General features: G+C 40.2%; 2 protein-coding genes and 1 pseudogene across 3 annotated transcripts in view; all 3 read left to right on the top strand.

Annotated features, from left to right (window-relative positions):
- The first annotated feature begins 380 nt into the window (after positions 1 to 380).
- LOC115849858 (GMP reductase 1 pseudogene) lies at positions 381 to 3,945 on the top strand (annotated as a pseudogene).
- Positions 3,946 to 4,422: 477 nt separating this feature from the next.
- Positions 4,423 to 21,050, top strand: part of NXF3 (nuclear RNA export factor 3) — a 70,806-nt gene continuing 54,178 nt past the window's right edge. Inside the window, 3 exon segments of the mRNA XM_070044661.1 lie at positions 4,423 to 4,455; positions 6,715 to 6,868; positions 6,871 to 6,950. Coding sequence (XP_069900762.1) covers positions 4,423 to 4,455; positions 6,715 to 6,868; positions 6,871 to 6,950 — 267 coding nt within the window.
- On the top strand, positions 7,551 to 9,539 carry TCEAL8 (transcription elongation factor A like 8). 2 transcript variants are annotated; one of them, XM_030851485.3, is made up of 3 exons: positions 7,551 to 7,702; positions 8,104 to 8,175; positions 8,791 to 9,539. In XM_030851485.3, the coding sequence occupies exon 3, from the start codon at positions 8,833 to 8,835 to the stop codon at positions 9,184 to 9,186; it is 354 nt and encodes a 117-aa protein (XP_030707345.2). In that variant the 5' UTR covers positions 7,551 to 7,702; positions 8,104 to 8,175; positions 8,791 to 8,832; the 3' UTR covers positions 9,187 to 9,539. The 2 variants fall into 2 exon arrangements, with proteins under 2 accessions (XP_030707345.2, XP_030707347.2); XM_030851487.3 differs by lacking the exon at positions 8,104 to 8,175 and having other exon boundaries at positions 7,609 to 7,702.

Here is a 21,050-nt window from a genome sequence, read left to right as displayed (position 1 = left end):
AAGAAAATTCAAAGACTTGAAAAATGCTATAAACCAATTAGACCTAACAGACATCTATAGAACACTCCACCCAGCAACAGCAGAATATACATTCTCCTCAAACGCACAGTGAAACTTCCTCATGATAGTCCATATAGGATAGGCCATAAAAATCTCAATAAATGTAAAAAAAAAAAGAAATAATAAAAAGTATATGCTCTGACCACAGTAGAATAAAATGAGAAATCAACATCAAAAAGAAATTTGGGATATACACAGATATACAGAAATTTTAAAATGCTTTCCTCAATAATCACTGGGTCAAAGAAGGAATTAAAAAGGAAATTAGAAAACACAATGAGGTGAATGAAAATGAAGATATGACATCCAAGACTTATAGGATGCAGGTAAAACAGTGCTTAAAAGGAAATATATAGCTGTAAATATTTATATTAAAAAAGAAGATCCCAAATATATAACTTAAACTTCTACCTTAAGACACTGGAAAAAGAAAAACAAACTAAACATAAAGTGAACATAAATAAGGAAACAGAAAAGATTAGATTTGAAATTAATGAAATGGAGAAGAGAAAAAATCAGTTAAACCCAAAGTTTATTCTTGGAAAACATCGAAAAAATTGACAAACCGTTAGCTAGATTAACTAAGAAAAACAAAGAGAAGACTCAAATTACTTAAACCAGAAATGAAAGAGTGTGGGCTTCCCTGGTGGTGCAGTGGTTAAGAATCCACCTGCCAATGCAGGGGACACAGGTTTGAGCCCTGGTCCGCAAAGATCCCACATGCTGTGGGGCAACTAAGCCCATGTGCCACAACTATTGAGCCTGCGCTCTAGAGCCTGCAAGCCACAACTACTGAGCCTGCGTGGTACAACTACTGAAGCCCGTGAGCCTAGAGCCTGTGCTCCGCAAAAAGAGAAGCCACTGCAATGAGAAGCCCGCGCACTGCAATGAATAGTAGCCCCCACTCGCTGCAACTAGAGAAAGCCCGCGTGCAGCAACGAAGACCCAATGCAGCCAAAAACAATGAATAAAATTTTAAAAAAGAAAGAAAGCAAGAAAGAAATGAAAGAGGGGCATTACTATTGACCTCTCAGGAAAAAAAAATGATTAAAAGGAATACTATGAACAACTGTATGTCAATGAATTAGATAACTTAGATGACATGGACAAATTCCTATCAAAATTGACTCAAAAAGAAAACGATAATCTGAATAAACCAATATAATAATAAGTTAAGAAATTGAAATAATAATAAAAAATAATTATTTGCCCCCCAAAAGCCCAGGCCTAGATGACTGTGCTGATTAATTCTACCAAGCATATAAAGAAGAATTAATACAAATCCTTAGCAAACTCTTCCATAAATAGAAGGGGAAGGAACACTTCCCAACTCATCATAAGACCTGTATTACCCTGATACTAAAACCGGTCAAGGACATCACAAGAAAACTACAGACCACTAACTGTTATGAATATATATGCAAAAGTACTAAACAAGATGATAGGAAATTGAATCCAGCAACATATAAAAATCATCATACACTACAACAAAGTGGTATTTATCTCAGGAATGTTCGGTTGCTTTAACATCTGAAAATAAATTAATATACATCTGTACAATGGAACACTACACAGTAATTAAAAGGAACAAATTTCTGATTCACACAACAACATGTATGCATTTCAAATGTATTTTGCTAAGTGAAAGAAGCCATACTCAAAAATATATGTATTGTCTGATTCCATTTATATGACATTATGTAGAGGTTAATATATATAGATATAAAAGAGGCTTCAAGGGTGAGGATGGGGGGAGTAGTTGACTACAAAGGGGTCACACAAGGGAAATTTTAGAGTGATAGAACTCTTCAGTATGGTACTGTGGTGGTTGATACATGACTATATGAATGTTTTCAAATTTCACAGAACTGCACACCACAAAGGGTGACTTTTGCTCTATGTCCATTAAAAAATATACAAATCAAGATGTAGGGGAGCCCTAGACGGAAAGCACACTGTTGCAAATGAATCTCCTATATTATAGATGTATGCCATAACTTCAATAAAAAGGGTAGGGAAAAAAAAGAGCTGACCTAAGCTGCTTTGAAAAAGTGACTGGATATTATAACGGTCAAGACAAAAAGAACTATACAGAAATGCTATGTTCTGGTGGGGAAATTTGTTTCTCACAGGGGTACATGACAGAAGTTCTGAAACTACTTTAACTATATACTAGAGTTAAATAAATAAGTAAATAAATTATGCATAAAGGAGAACCAGGTTTCTCACTGTCAGAGATAGTATTGCACAAATGTTAATTTCTTTGTTTTTATAAATGTACCACAGGTATTAGGCTAAGCTAGATGTAGGGTTTACAGAAAAGCTTTGTACTATCTTCTTTAGAACTAAAATTATTTCAAAACAAAAAGTTTAAAAAATAAACCAGACTGAGTTTCAAAAACCCAAAACAAAACTCTCTTAATGAATGAAAGTCATTGAATAGTTGAGGAAACAAACTGAAATGTCATTAAACGAATTCATCATTCAGTGAGAAACAGAAGATTTGACAGACCATAGTTGACAGCAGTTACTGGAAAAAATAAAATTGTTCCATGTTTATACCAGAAAATTAGAACTACTTAATAAACTAGTTGCATACACATATATGTATGCATTATTTGTATGTGCGTGGGACAGTATTCTCTAAATACTGTTCTGCCACTTTCTTCACTCAAAAATATAACTTCAATATAATTTGATGTCACTACACATTTTTTATTTCATTACTTTTTTTTTTTTTTAAACATCTTTATTGGAGCATAATTGCATTACTTTTTATATCTGCACAATTTCCACAGTGTGGATAATTTATTTAACCATTGCCATATTAGCGAAAATTTAAATCGTTTCCACCAACTTGAACTTTCAACATTGGAGGGGTTACAAAGTTGAACCAGATAAGGTTTTTGTCCTATGGCACTTACAGATAAGTAAGGGATACAAAGCAGAAAGTCAACAAAACAGGATGAAAGAGTTAGGATGGGTAAATAGAGTGCAGGCAACTAAGTCAGAATCAACAGGTCAGCAAAGATTTTCTTTCCATTATAAACTTAATATTTTAAAGCACCTAGCCAGCAACAACAGCACTCTCTCCCCAACAACTCTGCTTTTGCCACAGGAAAAACTTGCCTGGTCCAAGCTGTAGTACAGCTGAAGTGTGCCTCTCCGCAACCTAGCAATATGCTCTACATAGATACGAACCTCAAGGCTTAAGCAAAGCAATCTCAAGAATCTAGCTGAGGTGGATCTTAAGCATTCTGTCACATAGTAAGAAAGTCTAAGCAGACCAACTCAAGGATTCCTATTACTGTGGTCAACACAGACACCATGGGGACGTATGAAAGGGCAGTGGTTATGACACAGCATTTCAGGTTCACAGCAATTCATAAGCATTATGCTCTGGATAACTAGAAACTCTTGGCCACAATAATCCACAATGTGTGCAGCATTTAGCTGTGAGTTCAGGAAGTGGGCAGAATTATCTGGAAGAGATGAAAAGTTGTGCTTCAAGTTAAGTTCATTTGCTTGGATGTGGCCAGTGGCTATTCTGAAGAGTTTGTGGAACTTCTGAAACTTACGCATGCCAAATTTCCAAATGTCAGGGAACGTAGTGACAGGAGAGATGGTAGAAGAGTTTACTTTCTGAAGCAGAGACTTACAGTCTAAGTGGAAATCAGCCTGGGCTCTATGTGTACCATTTACATCAGAACATGAGTGGACTACCCGCAGTTGAGCAAAGTGACGAAATGCGTTGGGTCTCGTTGCACTCCAAAGGGGCAAATCATCTCAGAAGACAACTGCTTTGAGTCCATGCACAGCAGCCAAACCTTTGGATCTGGAGCAGATTTTGCCATACTGGGAGGGATGTTTTCAAGTCATAGATAGTGTGCTAGAGAAGCGAGGGAGAGAAATAGCCCTCTCAAGCTATTCTATGGGATGAGCTTTGAAAGAGCAATAAGAAATATGCAGGAGTTGCTGAATACAGAGCCTCAGGAAATGACTTCGAAAGAGAACATAAAAAACAATATTCTGGATATCATATTCTTGTATAAGAGCTCCTTTCTCCTCCCCTCACACCACTTGAAAGGCTTTAGACTTTGGAGCTATCCCCAGTGCCCTCTTGGTGTATAAAAACAGAATATTGATTGGGTCAGAGGTACATGGTGTCTACTCTCCAGAATTCATGTCTTCATTGTTTAAATCAATTTGTGCCCTCTTTTCATTCCTTTTTAAAAATAGTTTTTAATTGACAAGAATGCTCTTGTCTCCAAAAATCTTACATTTAAAAAGCTACTGTGATTAACTTGATTTCAAAGGCAGCTGAATGCTATATTGATGCACTGAAATTGCTCAGGGACGAGGATGAAGGTAAAGGCCTGTACCATCTGGCTCTTGGTAAGGTGTGAACCAGTGAGCTGACTGATCTCTCTCTTATGACTATTTAGGAAAACAGGACAATATCCTCTGTCAGTAGCTCCATAAAAATGGTATTAAGGTTGTTCTGACTATCTGTAAGTAGAATAAGCAGAGGAGGGGGACAATGAAACTTCTGCTCCAATTTTTGTGCAAGCAGAAAGAAGGATCGTCTGTGAGCCAATTGGCATACAGCTCCTTCTGAATCTCTGAGATTTCTGGGAGATGCACTGTTTAAAATCACAAGAGCCACTCAAGCAGCATGAGAGCTGGAGCCCGACCCCCACTCTCCATCAACCCACATTTGAACATCTGCCTGGTTAGATAACCCCCACCCAACACAAACACAAACACACAGGAAAGGGGAAAGGTAAAAGGCAACATTTGCTAAGAGCAATATGAGGGGTGCAGACCCTACCTGCAGCATTGATGGGGCAGGGCGGGGTAGAGATCACTTCCAGCTGAGGTGGCTTTAGAGGCTGGGTGATGAAGGTTAGGTCCCTAAGAATGAGCAGGACCAGGATCTAGGAGGAAGAGGAGTGCAATCAGGTGGAAGAACATATCATGCAAAGACAGAGAGAAGAAGGCATACTTGGGCATAGTGTATGAGAGTTCCTTTTGGATGGGGCAGAGAAGTAGATGACAAGTGTGGCTCAATTCTGATCAACACTGAATGTCAGGATGAGGAAAGTAGGATTTAATTCACAGATAGTGGGGTTGCCAGCCAGGGCCTTTGAACAGGAGAATGACAAGTTGAAAATAAGAAAGAGTGAAGTTTAATTTGATGGTAATGTGCAAAGTAAATTGAAGACGGAGAGGGAGGCCTGAAGGTAGATAGGTCAGAGAAAAGGTTACCCTAGTAGTCCAGTTTGAAGCAATGTTTATAGCAACTCTTTTCATTATTACTCAAAACTGAGAACAACACAAATGTCCTACTGAGGGTACATGGACAAATAAACTGGAACATCCATATAACAGAATACTACTCAGTAAAAAGAAAAGAATGAGCTATTAATGCATGAAACAGCTTAAATGATGAATCTCCAGGGCATTATGCAGAGTGAAGGAAGCCTGTCTCTAAATGTGACATGTTGTAGATTTCATTTATGTAACATCCTGAAAAAGACAAATGATAGGAGTTGGGAATAGATCAGAGGTTGCCAAGAGTTCAGGAAAGGGGGGTAAGGTATGACTGCAAAGTGGTGGCATGAGGAAGTTTTTTTGGGGGTGATTGAACTGTATCCTGTATTGTGGTGGTAGTTCCACAAATCTATACATTTCTTAAACTTCATAGAACTGTACACCCAAAAAAGAGTCCATTTCTCTATATGATAATAATTTTTTAAAAATATCAGTTATCCCCTGTTAAATATAACATCTGAAAGGATGGAAATATTTTGTGGTACTTAATGGTTACATCTTTATAATTCAGTAGCTATATTTATATTAAAAACTCTCCCTCGAATAATAGGAAATATATCCATCAACTGTGGAATAAATTCTTCATGCTTAAATATAAATGATAAAACATTAAGACAACAAAAATACTTTTTCCAACCCTGCTTTCTCTGTGGTGGGCTCTGTTTTTGGCTACCGCATCCCACTGTGACCATCCTAGATAAGAGATCCCTCTCTGCCTCCTTCCCCTGACTCTCCAGCTGGCTCCACTGGCCAGACTGCCATTCCCAGCACCAACATACCTCCAGGTACCAGTGGATTCTGGGTTGCGGGGATATCAATTTCCTCTTTTAACTAATATTTTTACTGCAATGATGTCCTCTCTGCTTTCTGATCATAACAATTATGCATGTTGATAGTTCTCTTTTCTAATGGATCAAAGTGAATGATATCAGAATATCTCAAGAGTGGCATGCAAGAACAAAAATTCCACCTGTTAAAAAGCCTCACACCAAATGGTGAGATAGAGGGAACTCTCTCCTTTCTGAGTGTTTCAAGGATGTATGAGAGTTATTTTCCAACACATTTTTTTGAGTTCCAAAGTAAAGTTGACTCCTTTATAGACTCATCTGATTAGCAAGGCACTGGATCCTACAGAGGACATGAGAAGAGGCAGTGTGCCTAAAGCCTCCACTTAAAACTCAAGCGGAAGCCATGCAGCAGTCCTCATGAAAAGGTCAGACATCTAATACTTGATAACTTGAGTTCAGCCAGAAAGAGAAAAAGTAGTGGATTACTTACATAAAATTGCTACACAAGGGAAAACTGGGCCTCTTCCCACAGATTAATTTGGGGTCAGGTTTGTTTTGTTTTGTTTTGTTTTTGTGGTACGCGGGCCTCTCACTGTTGTGGCCTCTCCCGTTGCGGAGCACAGGCTCCGGACACGCAGGCTCAGCGGCCATGGCTCACGGGCCCAGCCGCTCCGCGGCATGTGGGATCTAACGGACGGGGGCACGAACCCGTGTCCCCTGCATCGGCAGGCGGACTCTCAACCACTGCGCCACCAGGGAAGCCCTGGGGTCAGGGCGCTGCTTTAATAAGATTTTAAAAACCTTTTCTAACAGATCAATATATTGTAAAAACTGTCATTTCATTTGCAGCCATTAGAAAACTTTTCCAAAGTCTTAAAAATTCATGTAACTAATTTGTCCTCCATATTGTGCCAAATATTGCTTATGTGGAATCTCTTTCCTAAAAATCATTTTTAAAAAGTATGCTGATTGTTTAAAACATTACACAAAGCAGAAAACTATTCAAGAGAACTAGTAAAAAAGAATTCCACACCCTCACTCCCACATTCTTTTCTAGCCGCCCTCCCGCCCCCATCTACCACCTTCCCCCATTTTAATGCTAGACAGGACTCCAAGGGAAATGGTGGACTGGAGGACCTTGGGGGAGGCGTGGAGGTGAAATTGGAAGCAGGAGAGAGAGATGATTCCCCAAAGAAGAAGGAGAAATGGTCGATTCACCCCGAGAGGCTGATTCTCCCTGGTAACCCGAGAAAAACGAGTAGAAACTGCTGGGAGAATATACCAGTATTGTTGTCTCTGATTGGCAAATACGAAAAAAGATTGACAGTATCAAGTGGAGGGAACGCAGGGGGCGGGCTGCAGTGTTAAATGGGAGGGGTAACCGAAGACTCGAGCTCATTGATGACGCAACGCTCACGTGACCAGGAGTCGACGTGTGCAGAAGTCCTTATAGTCCAGGGCCTGTTTCCCTGTAGCAGCTCCCTATTGCTGGAGGAGAAAAGTGCCCCGGATCCTTTGAGGTCAGTATAAAGGTGGGCGCTGCCTTCGGGACCCTGGGGCCTAGGAGTCAGAGAGCAGAAACCAAGCGTTGCCGGTACCGCTTTCCCAACACTACGGTTCCGCCAAACTCTCATTTTTGTGCAGGAAATTTGGGGCTGTTTGGGGGTGGGTGGGGGTGGAGAGGGAGAAGGGCAGCCAATTGAGGGTCCCGAGACAGAGACATAGAAACAATTTGGAAATAACTTGTCTCCCACTCCCTGCTTGCAGGGAACCGGTGGGCACGGGGGAAGGAGGGCGGGGTTGCCTTAAAAGGAGGGAGAGGATGAGGACGTGGGGAAACTTTAGACGAACAAGGCCTAGAATCGTGAAAGGGACCCGTGATTCAGGTACTGACCTGCTCACCAAGCACTCCTGTCTGCAGGACTCTTGGTCTTTTGGGAGCGACCCAAATCGAGTGAGGGAAGAGGGAGGAAAATCCCCTGGATCCCTGCAGGTCAGTGTAAAGGTGGAATTGCCTCAGGTCCCTGGGGGTGGCTGTGGGGGGTGGGGTGTGAGTCCGGGCGACACCAAAGCCCATCCCGGGTCCCTGCCGCCTCTCTCCATCCGGTTGAAGCGCCGGAGGCCTGTGCAGAGCCTGCAACGGAAATGGGGCGGGGGCGGGGGGGGGGAGGAGACTGGAGAGACGTGGAAGGGGGAGGGGAGGCCAGAGACTGGACCAGCCGGTCTCAGGTGAGAGGCAGGAGGTTGGAATGGCTTGGGAAAGCCCAAAAGGGCGGGAGTGTTGGGAGACCCGAGGCAAGGGAGGGGTTAATTGCTTCTGCGCTGCTCCCGTTTCGGTGCTAGGAGAGGCCTGTAGCAGGGCCTGCTGGGAAATGGTGGGCTGGAGCGGGAGCGAGAAGATGGAGCTGGAGCAGGAGGGGGAGAAAGGGGAGGGGGAGAAAGGGGTGGGGCCAGGGGAGTTCTGAGCCTGAGGATCTAGTCTTCTCTAGTTGGAAAACTTTGACAATTAGGGACCTGAATGTGAAGAGGCCAGTCTCTATGGAAACCCATGCTCTGACTGCTGGTCCATTTGCCTGGCATCTAGTCGTTTTGTTTCCTTGTTTTCCAGGGTTAATTTATTCAAAAAGGAAATAAGAGAAAAATACTCAACATGCAAAAGTCTTGTGAAGAAAATGAAGGAAAAGCACAGAACATGCCAAAGGCTGAGGAAGACCGCCCTATGGAAGCTGTACCACAGGAGGCAGAAAGAAATCCTCAACCGTCTGAAGAAGGTGAAAGCCAGGAAGCAGAAGGAAACCTTAGAGGAGGGCTGACTCAGCCTGGTCAGGGATATAAAGAGGACACTCCGGTTAGGCATTTGGACCCAGAAGAAATGATAAGAGGAGTAGATGAGTTGGAAAGGCTTAGGGAAGAGATAAGAAGAGTAAGAAATAAGTTTGTGATGATGCATTGGAAACAAAGACATTCACGCAGCCGTCCTTATCCTGTGTGCTTTAGGCCTTGAATTCTTTTTTTTTTGGTCTGATGTTAAAATCTGGCCCCTGCTTTCTTTCTGTTAGCATTTTCTGATGTATCTTTGACTATTGTTTTATTTTTAATCATGTGGTGGAGTTTTGTTGTACGTAGTGTCCTTATTACCAGCATCTGGATTTTGTATTTTGACACATTCTCCAGGTCTGTTTTTCAATTGGGAAGTTTCACACATGTGCATGAAAATATGTTCATTCCATATTGTAAAGTAAAACATAACAGGTTACAGCATATTTAGTATCAGCTCACATATGTAGGAGAAAATCTCAAATTGTGTGTGTGTGTGTGTGTGTGTGTATACATACATATATCAAAAATTTAACTGCTTATTTCTGTGTGGTGTGAGTTTTTTTCTTTTTGCTTATATGTATTTTTTAATGAACACGTCACACATACAAAAAGAATTAAAGTTTTTTTTTATAATTAAGAGTCAATCAAATAATTTGCAACCAGCTTATAAGGGCAATGGGGGGACCTAAATTCTTGATGAAAGAACTATTAAAAAAATGTAAACCTCAAATTACTTCTGGATCTCTTAGCCAGAGGAATAAAACTGGCAGTTATTACAGATACACTTGCTTAAGACTCAGTCTTTTCATGGGAAAACATTTGCCTCACAGGGCTGCTGTGGGGAAGAAATGAGGTGACTCTGAGCTGTGCTTGGTGGGCTCTTGTTCCCACCTATGCATACAGAACCCCAACCCACTACAGAACATCAGTTTTGAGGGAGGGAGGGTCCTGGCATGACTCAACCTGCGCTCAGGAACAAGTCCAATAGGCAGGGAGGTGGGCTCCCTTGGGTCCTGCCAGGCCTGCTGGGCACTGCTGCCTTTTCTGCTGGGCCCTTTGCTCTCTGCTAGCCCTGCTGCTGGTGGTGCAGTGGAGTCCTTGAGTGCCAAAGCCCCGTTGAGTTTCCTGGAGTCCCCAGTGCGTTGAATCCCCACTCTGTCTTCTAAAGCTTCTCTCTGCTTTATAGTGATGCTTAACAGAGGTGGGGACTGTTCCAGGATTGCTTGGGCCACAGTGTTTAGCAGAGTTTTTAGTAAAACAGTCCCTTCCATTTTCAGCCACAGGACACTTCCTCCATAGGAGTCAGACATGATGAGTCCATTTTGGGGGTTGGACCAGGGTTCAAATTTGAGCAAAAGATGTCATGCTATAGTCAGAGTTGCGCTCGAAGTCTAAGAACTGAGGTTTTGTCTTCTTTCTCTTATGGGATGATTTCTCCCTGAAGGCTCCTGTCAGGCCTGCCCTACTGGTTCAGAAGACTCAGAATATGCATAAATTGCACAAAGCAGTACAGGAAACAGATCTAAGGGAACAGTTCCCTTCACCCCATCCCATCCCCAGTTGATACGTGAAAAAAAAAAAAACTTGGAAAGGCAAAAACTTCATAAATACATTTAAAATAGAATGGCTTCTATGTAAATGTTAGGAATTATATTTTCCTTACAGATCAAAGACTATCTTTTCCTCCTGATATGCCACCTACTTGTAACACATCATGTTTCAATATTTAATTGACTTCTTGATTGATTATTGCTAAGGAGCCAGTAGGTTTGTCCAAATTCTTCTATTGACTCAATAATCTTACACAAGTCTTTTTTTTCTAGTATTATTACAAGCAATTCCAGAAAGAAACAGTTCATGGAATGGATTGCACTCCAAATGTTTTATCAAAGCCTTGCATAATCACCTGCATCAGTATCACCTGGGGAGCATCTTTAAAATACTGATTTCTGGGCCCCACCTAAGACTTACTGCCTGGAGGTGGGCTGTAGAAGTAACAGGTAACAAACTCCTCCAGGTGATGATGCTATACACTGAAGCATGAGGACAACTGGTATATACAGTATGCTTTCCATTATTGCAAATATGAAAGTAAAATAATTAGAAGAAAATACTGGTGAACTTCAATTGAAATTCAGGAAGTAGAAGCCTATAACAGCATTTATCTTTTTAAGTATGAACTTTTAAAGGAAAAGGTTGACAGGTTTATATATAAAATTTTAAAGATTCATTTTAACAAAGACAAGATAAAAAATCAAGGGGGGGAGCTATATGAGATGCATTTTTCTTGACGGAGCACCATCAAGAAAATGTTTGGCCATGCATTCACTCCTTCCAATATGAATAAAATATATTAAAGTTCTCCTGTGATCAGCTCAGAAAACAATGAGCCATCCCTGTCCTCTTTGGCTTTTTAAAAATTTTTTCACTGTGTGATGCCATTTGGGGGGAGTGTTCATGTCACCAGCCCATTCTCCAAAGTTATGGCAGCCTGATGGATGCTGGTCAGGCTGGAGTGAGATGAAGGTCCAGGAACTCACTTGCCAGCATTATAAGATGGGATGAATCCAGTGCACTGGCACTGAGGTTTGGAACTGGGGCAGGATGTGGAAGGGCTCCCCCAAGGCACATCCCTCTCCAGGGTGGTCTGACTTTGGTTTCTGTGCTCCAGCCTGCAGCAGGCACCAGACTCTTCTAGGCTGAAGGCCAGGCTGTCCTGGACATACATACCTGGAGGACAAGTACTGTCCCCATTGCAGGTCAGAGCACTAGACTTCCTTTACCCCCTTTTTCTTTCACAAGGGGGCTTGATGGGAACTTTTGTTTTCACTGTTTGAAAAGCTTTATTTTTTTTATGGAAAGGCATTTTATTTTAAATACAGCCGTGTGTACATGTCAATCCCAAATTCTCAATCTGTCCCTTCCCCCCACCCTTCCCCCTGGTAACCATAAGTTCATTCTCTAAGTCTGTGAGTCTGGTTTGTAAATAAATTCCTTTGTTTTTAGATTCCGCATTTAAACAATATCATATATTTGTCTTTCTCTGTCTGACTTCACTTAGTATGATAATCTCCATGTCCATCCATATTGCTGCAAATGGCTTTTTTTTTTTTTTTTTTTTTCTGCAGTACACAGGCCTCTCACTGTTGTGGCCTCTCCTGTTGCGGAGCACAGGCTCCGGACGCGCAGGCTCAGCGGCCATGGCTTATGGGTCTAGCCGCTCCGCGCGGCATGTGGGATCTTCCCGGACCGGGGCACGAACCCGTGGCCCCTGCATCAGCAGGCGGACTCTCAAACACTGCACCACCAGGGAAGCCCTATTTCATTCTTTTTAATGGAGTAATATTCCATTGCATATATATACATACCTCAACATAATAAAGGCCATATATGACAAAACCTACAGCTAATATCATACTCAACAGTGAAAAGCTGAAAGCATTTCCTTTAATATCAGGAATGAGACGAAGATGTCCACTCTCACCACCTTTATTCAACGTAGTTTTGGAAGTCCTAGCCATTGCAATCAGAGAAGAAAAAGAAATAAAAATAATCCAAATTGGAAAAGAAGTAAAACTGTCACTGTTTGCAGATGACATGGTACTATACATAGAAAATCCTAAAGATGCTACCAGAAAACTACTAGAGCTCATCAATGAATTTGGTAAAGTTGCAGGATACAAAATTAATATACAGAAATCTGTTGCATTTCTATACACTAACAATGAAAGATCAGAAAGAGAAATTAAAGAAACAATCCCATTTACCATCGCATCAAAAAGAATAAAATACCTAGGAATTTGCCTACCTAAGGATGGGAACTTTTTAAGGGAAGAAGATAAGACTTCAAAATTCACTAACTGAAGATGTTGGTTTTGATAGCCTTTGGCCAAGCAGTTGCCTGAACTGGATCTGATCAGGTAACTTGGAGTTAAAGCAGGAAGGGCTGACCCTTCTCTCAGTGTCCAGTGAAATAGCTCCCAAAACAATTGGGGTGAAAACGGGGATAGATCTTAGACAAGATCTCTGTCATGCCTCTCCCACCCACCTTGCTCAGACTTCCAGAAGGGCCTCTGTTGTGTCTGGGCCTGTTTGGGTGGTTCTGTAGTGACTTTAGTTCTGTGTGGGCCTGATGCAGTGCTTCTGATGTCTGCATCAGTCCAGACCCAGAGGTAGAGGAGAGAGCCCAGGTAGAGGAAGCTTGCAAAGACATGTGACCCTACAGCTCAGGAGGAAAGGGGTGTTGCCTCCTGTTTGAACAACCCCATGCGCTGTAGTTCTAGCCCACAACTTGGGGGCCATGGCAGTCAAGTTATGAATTGGTACAAAGATGCTTTTGCAGGCATTGATGGTGGAGGAAGCAATGCCATTGTGACCCTTGCTCTTTAGGTCTGTCATCTGAGAAATCATTACCACTTTTTCTGGTTGGGCAATACGGTGAAGATGAAATTCACATTCTTGGGTTTAGGAAGGCAAAGTGGTTATGTATATGACCTTAGAGTCAGATAAACTTGAGTTCCAATCTGGACTCTTCCCCTTATAGTACGTGACCTTGCATAAATCTTTTCTTGGAGACCCATGGGGTGTCCGGACATAAAACTCTTAGATCAAAAATAAAGTTTCCTTTCCATTACCATCATTGCTGTTATCATCATAATTATCATCATCATCACCATTATGATCAAGGGATAGTACTGAGTGAATAACCAATGGATTCCTGTTGGGCACAGGTGTCATACTGTGAAGGATTGTAACAATCACTGGCGAAGCCTTGGAAATCCATCATCTGAAAGGGTGGACCCAGTATAATCAGAAAACACTGGCTAGAATTGGATTCTCTGCTTATAAGAAGTGTGAGGCCAGATTGGTTCATTCATCTGTAAAATGAGTATAACCCACAAGACTGTAGTGGGAAATAATGCAGAAAACTATGAAATTCCTGGCATATAATGGCTTTCAGAGAATGTTAGCTCTTTGATCATCATTATCATCCGTGTTGTCATTATCATTGTCATCATCATTATCATCAGATAATGCTGAGATAATACTCAAATAGGAACCCCAAAAGTCTGTGCTCGTTCCTTTCATCCAACCTTCTCCCTTGCCTAAAAGAAACAAAGTACAAACAAAGTACATAAACTAAATGGAAAAACTTTCATTCATTTGGAATTATAAAAGAAATAATTGAATTCTATATACATTTACATCATATATGAACTCTGGTGCCATTTCTGTATTGTAGGATGAGAAAAAGTTCCCTTCACATTTCCATTTTATTTAGTTGCCAGAAAATGTGAAATCATGAGGAAAGTCTTGCTGTCAGGAATGACAAAATATAATCTAGAAATATATCATTGACACGGAAAGTTGTTCCTTACATACTGTTTTGTGAAAAAGCCAGCTGCAAAACACAAGCACAGGTTAAGGATAAATATCAAAATATTTGAAGTGAATATTTCTAGATGGTGTTATTACAGGAAATTTATAACTTCATCTTTATCCTTCTCTCTGTTTCCAATTTTAACATTTTCAATGAGCATGTTCAGTTTTTATAATTAGAAAAAAAAGTCGTGAAGGTGAAAATAGTATAATTCTGTTCCTCCTTTCTCTTTAGCTGAAATAGGGGCTGTTGGATCTTGCAGTTCCTCATTTGCTTTCTGTTCCCTCTTACTTCTGAGGAGAACCTGGCATAAGTGTCAGAACTCTGTGGGTCCTGGCTGAGAGGCTTCCCCTCTCTATGCTACCTCCTTGCCACTCTCCCTTGTCAGCTAAATTTGTGCTGGATTCCTGTCTTTGGTCACCAGGTGGCATTTCATAATTACTTTCTAAATATTCTCCCATTTAAATGATCTTATTTTTCAAAAATAAAATAGCAATAAACAAAAATTTCAAAGAACATTATGAAAATGATTCCTAATTCTGCTTTAAAAATGTACAGGTATAGCAAAATATTGGAAGGATATACACTCAGTTGAATTTGCTAGAGACTCACAAATTTAATTTCATTTATTTATTCATTCAACAAATACTTACTGGTTGCCAACTATGTGTCAGCCAAAATCAATTTATCCATCTCAGACTTTTCTCCTGAGACTCTGTTTTCAACTGCCTGCTGATACTGACCACTTGGACTAAGATAAACATTATCCAACAATATGGGCATAACCCTACATAGACACATACTCATCACTTTTAGCCAGTTTATCCCTTAATCCTGGAGGCTCACCATGTAAAGTGGAGAACGTATGAAAAAGCAGGAAAAGTAAAGGGTTAGAGTCAGAGAAACTTTTGCTGTAATAACCATTTTTTAATTTCAAAACCTTTGTAAGTGATCAAAAGGATTCTTAGTAAGGCAAGAAGTGGATCAATAATATCAAGTTTCAAATGCAAGACATACCTATACTATTTAAAGTTGAGAGTCAAAATCTCCATTATGCATTTGAATACCATTGATTTAGATGATTTCCAAGGCCTGCTTCTTTTTTCCCCAATGTTTACTGAGCTCTTGCTAAGTGCCCTGGCCCGTCGTTAGTTCCTGAGACTCAGCAGTGAACAAAACAATGTTCCCGCCTTCATGATGCTTATATTCTGATTTACACACTTTAAAAAATTGAGGTAAAATTTGCATACAGTGAAATTCACAGATCTTAAGTGTATACTATTGAGTGTAAAATGGGACATTTCCATTACTCCAAAGTTTCCTGTCCTCTTCCCAGTCCCCCTCCCCCCACAAGTACTCACTCGGCTTATTTCTATCAATTTATATTATTTTTATCTGTTGTAGAATCTCAGATAAATGGAATCCTACAGCATGTACTCTTTTGTGTCTAGCACGTCACTCATTTTACTCGATATAATGTTTTTTAGGATTCATCCTTATAGTTGTGTGTATTGGCAGTTGATTCTTTTAAAATCATTGCTGGGTGGTATTCCATAGCGTGAATATACAACAATTTGTTTTTCTATTCAGATGTTCTGGACATATGAGTTGTTTCCATTTTTAATCTATTATAAGCTGTGTTGACTTAAAAGAATGCACAACGTGAAAGTTGTGAGTTAAGTTTTATTTGGGGCAAAATGAGGACTGCAGCTGGGGAGACAGTTTCAGGTAACTGAGAAACTGCTCCGAGGAGGCAAGGCGGGGTATCAGGTTACATAGAAGTTTTGTAAAGAAAACCAGATATCTCAAGTTAAGGAATTTAGTGCTTTTCTGTGTATGGGAAGGTGCAAGAGTCAGGGCTCACTGAAATCATTCCTTTGATATGCACCTCAGCTCTCTGGGGCCAGTATCCTGTGTTTTCAAATCCTGAGTTTCCTCAGGGCTCACAGGCTCACGTTGGAGGGCTGAAATCGTTGATGACTGTGACACCCTTTGTTTGCTGATATGGCAGGAAGTATTTCATTTGTAAATATTCCATTCCAGTATCAGCTGCTATGAACATTCTTGTGCAAGTTTCTGGTGCATATATGTTCTTATTTCTCTTGGGTAAATACTCAGCAGTAAAATTGCTGGGGCATAGAAGTAGCAACTGTTTGATTTTATATGAAATCGCTGAAGAGTTTTCCAAATTTCCTGTACCATTTGGTACTCATATCAGCAATGTTTGACAATTTCAGTTGTCTTACATTCTCACCAAAATGTCAATGCCTTGAAAGAAGACTAGAGCACAGTTCTAGATTAAAACAGATTAAAAGACATGACAACTAAATATAATGTTTGACTAAGGACTATAGTTTAGATAATAGTATTATATTGATGCTAAATTTCCTGAATGTGATCATTGTATTGTGGTTGTTTAGGAGACTGTTCTTGTTGTTAGGATACAAAATGTTGATGTATTATAAGGGCTGTGATTAACTTAAAATAGTTCAGCGTTGAAAAAAGGATAGAAAAATACATAACAAGAGAGAGAAAGCAATTGGAAAATATTAATTGGTGAGTCTAATCTAGATGAAGGGAATGAGTATATGGGCATTCACTCTACTATTCTTGAAATATTTTGTAAGTTTGAATTTTTTCAAAATAAAAAGTTGGTGGTAGTGGTGGTTGGGGAAAAGACAGAGATATCTGGTCAGTTCTCCAGGAGAAAAGGTGGCGGAATGAGAATCTAGAATCAAGATTGACAAATTTAGTTATCTTCAAGCATGAGGTATGTCGACTAAAGAAAAACAACCTAAACTTTGTGAGCTATGTTTTATTCGGGGACCTTACTGAGGACTATAGCCCAAGAGACAGCCTCTCAGATAGCTATGAGGAACCGTTCTGAAGAGGCAAGGGAGGAGCCAGGATATATAGGAGTTTTTGCTGACCCTCCCCCAGAAAACATGTAGTGGAACGAGAGATTACTGCTAATCACAACAAAACAAGACAAAATAAAACCAGACATTTCAAGTTAAAGATTTTACTTTCCTATGTATGGGAAGATGCACGAATCTGGGCTCATTGAAATTATTCCTTAGATATGTATCTTAATTATCTAGGGCCTATATCTTGTTTTTCTTTTCCATCCTGAATTCTCCTCAGGGTGCACTGTTAGGGGGTGGCTGCACGTGGCTTGCTGGTGGCAACATTCTTTGTTTACTGAAATGACAGGTAACATTCTTTGTCCACAGGTGATAGGTTATGCAAACAACTTTAGAGGAACACAAAGACAGGGACAGCAGGCTGAACTCTGCTTCTGCAAATAGTGTAAGAAATCGTTCCATAGGCCAGCTTGTTGGGACAGACCACCACATGTCACCAAAACTTTTTTGTGAGAGTTAAAATATTAATATCTACACACCATGAATATGATCAGACTCCTGTGGGAGGAAGAGAGTTAGGGACTTGAGAGCATTTAAGTATCCAGTTAAAGTGGACTAGGAGCAACATTAGGATTAAGACAAAAAGAAGAATGTAGTTTAATTAGAAAAACCCATAGTACTGTATCAGATCTTGATGTGGACAGACTATGTGAGCTGCTTTGCCAGCAGTGAAAGTATCAAAAAAAGAGAGTCACAGGGATCAACGTTGGCCCTGTCCCATTCAGTCACCATCCAGTGCAGGAGGAAAGCAGTGGTCTGGAACCCCAGAGTAAGTGTTCAGAAAGTGAGTGGAAGGAAACATAAGAATGCTAGGAAGGGAGTAACAGGGTGTGAAGATGTAGCAAGGATGGACGTAGAGCAAAAGAATCCAAAGCAAGAGTACTGTATTCCGTATTTACACAAGGGCTAAAAGTGCAACTGGATTCAGACTAGAAATATACCAGAGCTATAGTATAGTGGTCTCTCAGGACATAAAGTTGCCCCCCAAGAGCCACATTTTACTCTCATCTTCTAAACATTACACAAATGGCGTTCATCTCCAGTAACAGATAAAGTTGATATGAGAATACACGAAAATGTTCTTTACACATCAGGTTCTTCTTATCTTTGAGAATTCTGCAAAAGCAGAATGAGACTTTCCCAAAGAGATGCTGATTTCATAGGCCTGTTTTAAGGATTATTAAATGTGACATCTTCATGTATGGAATTCAGGAATCATCCTTTTACGGGATGGGGCAATGCTTCAGGTAGGAAGTGTGAAATAAAATTCATATTTTATGGTAAGACAAGAAAAATTTAAACATAAAAAATTTTCTCTGCCCTTTGGCCTCCTCTCTCCCCTCTACTGTGCATTGTGTATCTATATTATGCATTGACCAAACCTCCTCATCAGCAGAAATACCTGCTCATCCATAAAGAGCAACATTCTCCTAGCACCAATAAGACAACTCTTTAAAAGATAACATTCCTTCTTGATCTTGTAAGGGGCCATGACAACCCAAGATCCACTACTCACTTTGTACGCTTAGATCTGTCAATAATACGTCATTTCATGTACAGCCCTTTGTCTCAAAAACATATAACCGCGCTTTGACCTCTTATGGGTGGAACAGTTCTCAGAGCTTTCTGAGAGGCTGTTCCCGGGTTATAATCCTCAATTTGGTTCGAATAAAATTTTCCATTTCTTTCTTAGAGGGACTGATTAATTTTTCGTTGAAAGGAGAACAGAAGGGAGGCTGTTACAGTAGTTTAAAGGAGGATAAGCAGCAGGTGTTGGTGACTGATTGCATGGGGACACTAGGAGAAAGTCTGGTGTGGGGAACTGGCTGAATCCTGGTGCCATTAATTTAGCTATAGACCCCAGAGAGAGATTTTGGGTGTGGAGAGAGAAGAAGTGAGAAAACACTTTGCTCAGGGTAGGACATTTAGGTGGAAAAGTCCAAAAGTAAGTTAGATAAAATAATATGGAGCTCAAAAGAGAGATATAGGCTAGAGACACAGATTTAGGAGTCAATGCTTATATGAAAGTAAACATCATAAGATTATTTGAACATTGTGGTAAGCTGAACAATGTTCCTCAAAGATATCCAGGTCTTAAATCCCTGGAACAGGTGAATTTTACCTTATATGGTAAAAGGGACTTTGCCGATGTGATTAAGTTAAAGATCTTGAGATGGGGAGATTATCCTGGATTATTCAGGTGGCCCCTAAAATGCAATTGCAAGTGTCCTTATGAAGGGAGGCAAAGGGAGAGCTGACTTCAGAAGATGAAAAGGCAATGTGATGATGGAAGCAGAAAGTATAATAGTGCAACTACAAGCCAAAGATAGCAGGCAGCCAACTAAAAGCTGGAAGAGGAAAGCAATGGGTTCTCCCCTGGAGCCCTCAGAAGGAACCAGTCCTGCCAACACCTTTAGTTTAGTCCTGTAAAACTCAAACTTTGGAGTTCTGACCTCCAGAACTTTAAGAGAATATATTTCTGTCATTTTAAGCCTCTAAGTTTGTGGTAATTTGATACTGTAGCAATAGGCAACTAATATAAACATTTTGAGAATGAAAAAAAGGTCTAGAAAGAACTGTAAGGTATACCAATATTTCAGGGGGCTTACAATATAGCTTACTGGCTATGACCACAAGTGGTGGTGTCAAACTGATCTGGATTCAAATTCAGCTCTACACTTAAGAGATGTGTGACCTTGGGCAAGTTTTTAAAACTATATACCTAAGTTTCCCTGTCTGTAAAATTGGGACAATAACACTATACCTCAAAGGACTTTTGTGAGGGTTAGAGGTGAATAGGCAACTAATGTACCTGGTACATAGCAAATACTTCATAGATGGTAGTTTTGGAGAGCCACATGTGTAAGCATGATTTATAGCTATTATTGTGTAGTTAATAAATGTTTTAATGTGGAGATGAACCAAAACTCAATGTTATTTTTTAGAGGAGTTGTATTAGCTTGTCCAGCTCAGTTTAGCAATGTAAGAGACTATATGAGGCTTGATGCCAAGGCCTGCACTGTTAATAAAGAATGCATCCATCTGGACTGCCGTACGTGTATATGCGTGTTGCATACATATACACATTTGGGAACAAACAGGTAAAAATGCAGTTTGTTGAGGATATGAGATGGCAGAAACATCTTTTTCTACTTTAGTAGTTACTTGATGACTGTGATAATAACACCACATTCTCTGTCAAGGTCTCTCTCCTCCCTGATCCCCTTAAAATTTTCAGGTATCATTTACATGCAAGTGAATTATGGTTACAAAGTTGATAAGTTATGATAAGTTACCTCTTTGGAAGAGCATAAACTCAAACTGTTTTTCAAATCCCTTGATTCTTTCTAAAGTTTCTAAAGTAGAACTTAAAACAACCAATGACCAAGAAATGGGAAAAGAATAATGTTAAAATTGAATCTGGAGCTGGAGGAATGTTAACAATCTTAAAAAAAAACAAAACAAAAAACATTTTCTCCTCCCAAATAAAAAATAGCTTTATTGTATTTATGATTTCAAAAAGAAACTATGTAGAAAAATCTTGAGAATTAGTAAAAATCACACTTTAGATCCCTGCCACCTTGCATGACAAAAGCAAGTTACTTGGTAGGCATTGGTGGCTGGGGGGAAAGGTAGGAGGAGGGAGGGAGGTGGCAGGAGAGGCAGAGGACAGAAAAGCAGAAAAGGCCAAGGCCTGGGGAAGTGGATGGAGACCTTCATTAAAAACCAGAGAAGTGGAAACTC

Source organism: Globicephala melas, chromosome X, assembly GCF_963455315.2.
Source record: "Globicephala melas chromosome X, mGloMel1.2, whole genome shotgun sequence".
NCBI lineage: Eukaryota > Metazoa > Chordata > Mammalia > Artiodactyla > Delphinidae > Globicephala > Globicephala melas.
This window is presented reverse-complemented; position numbering and strand designations above follow the sequence as displayed.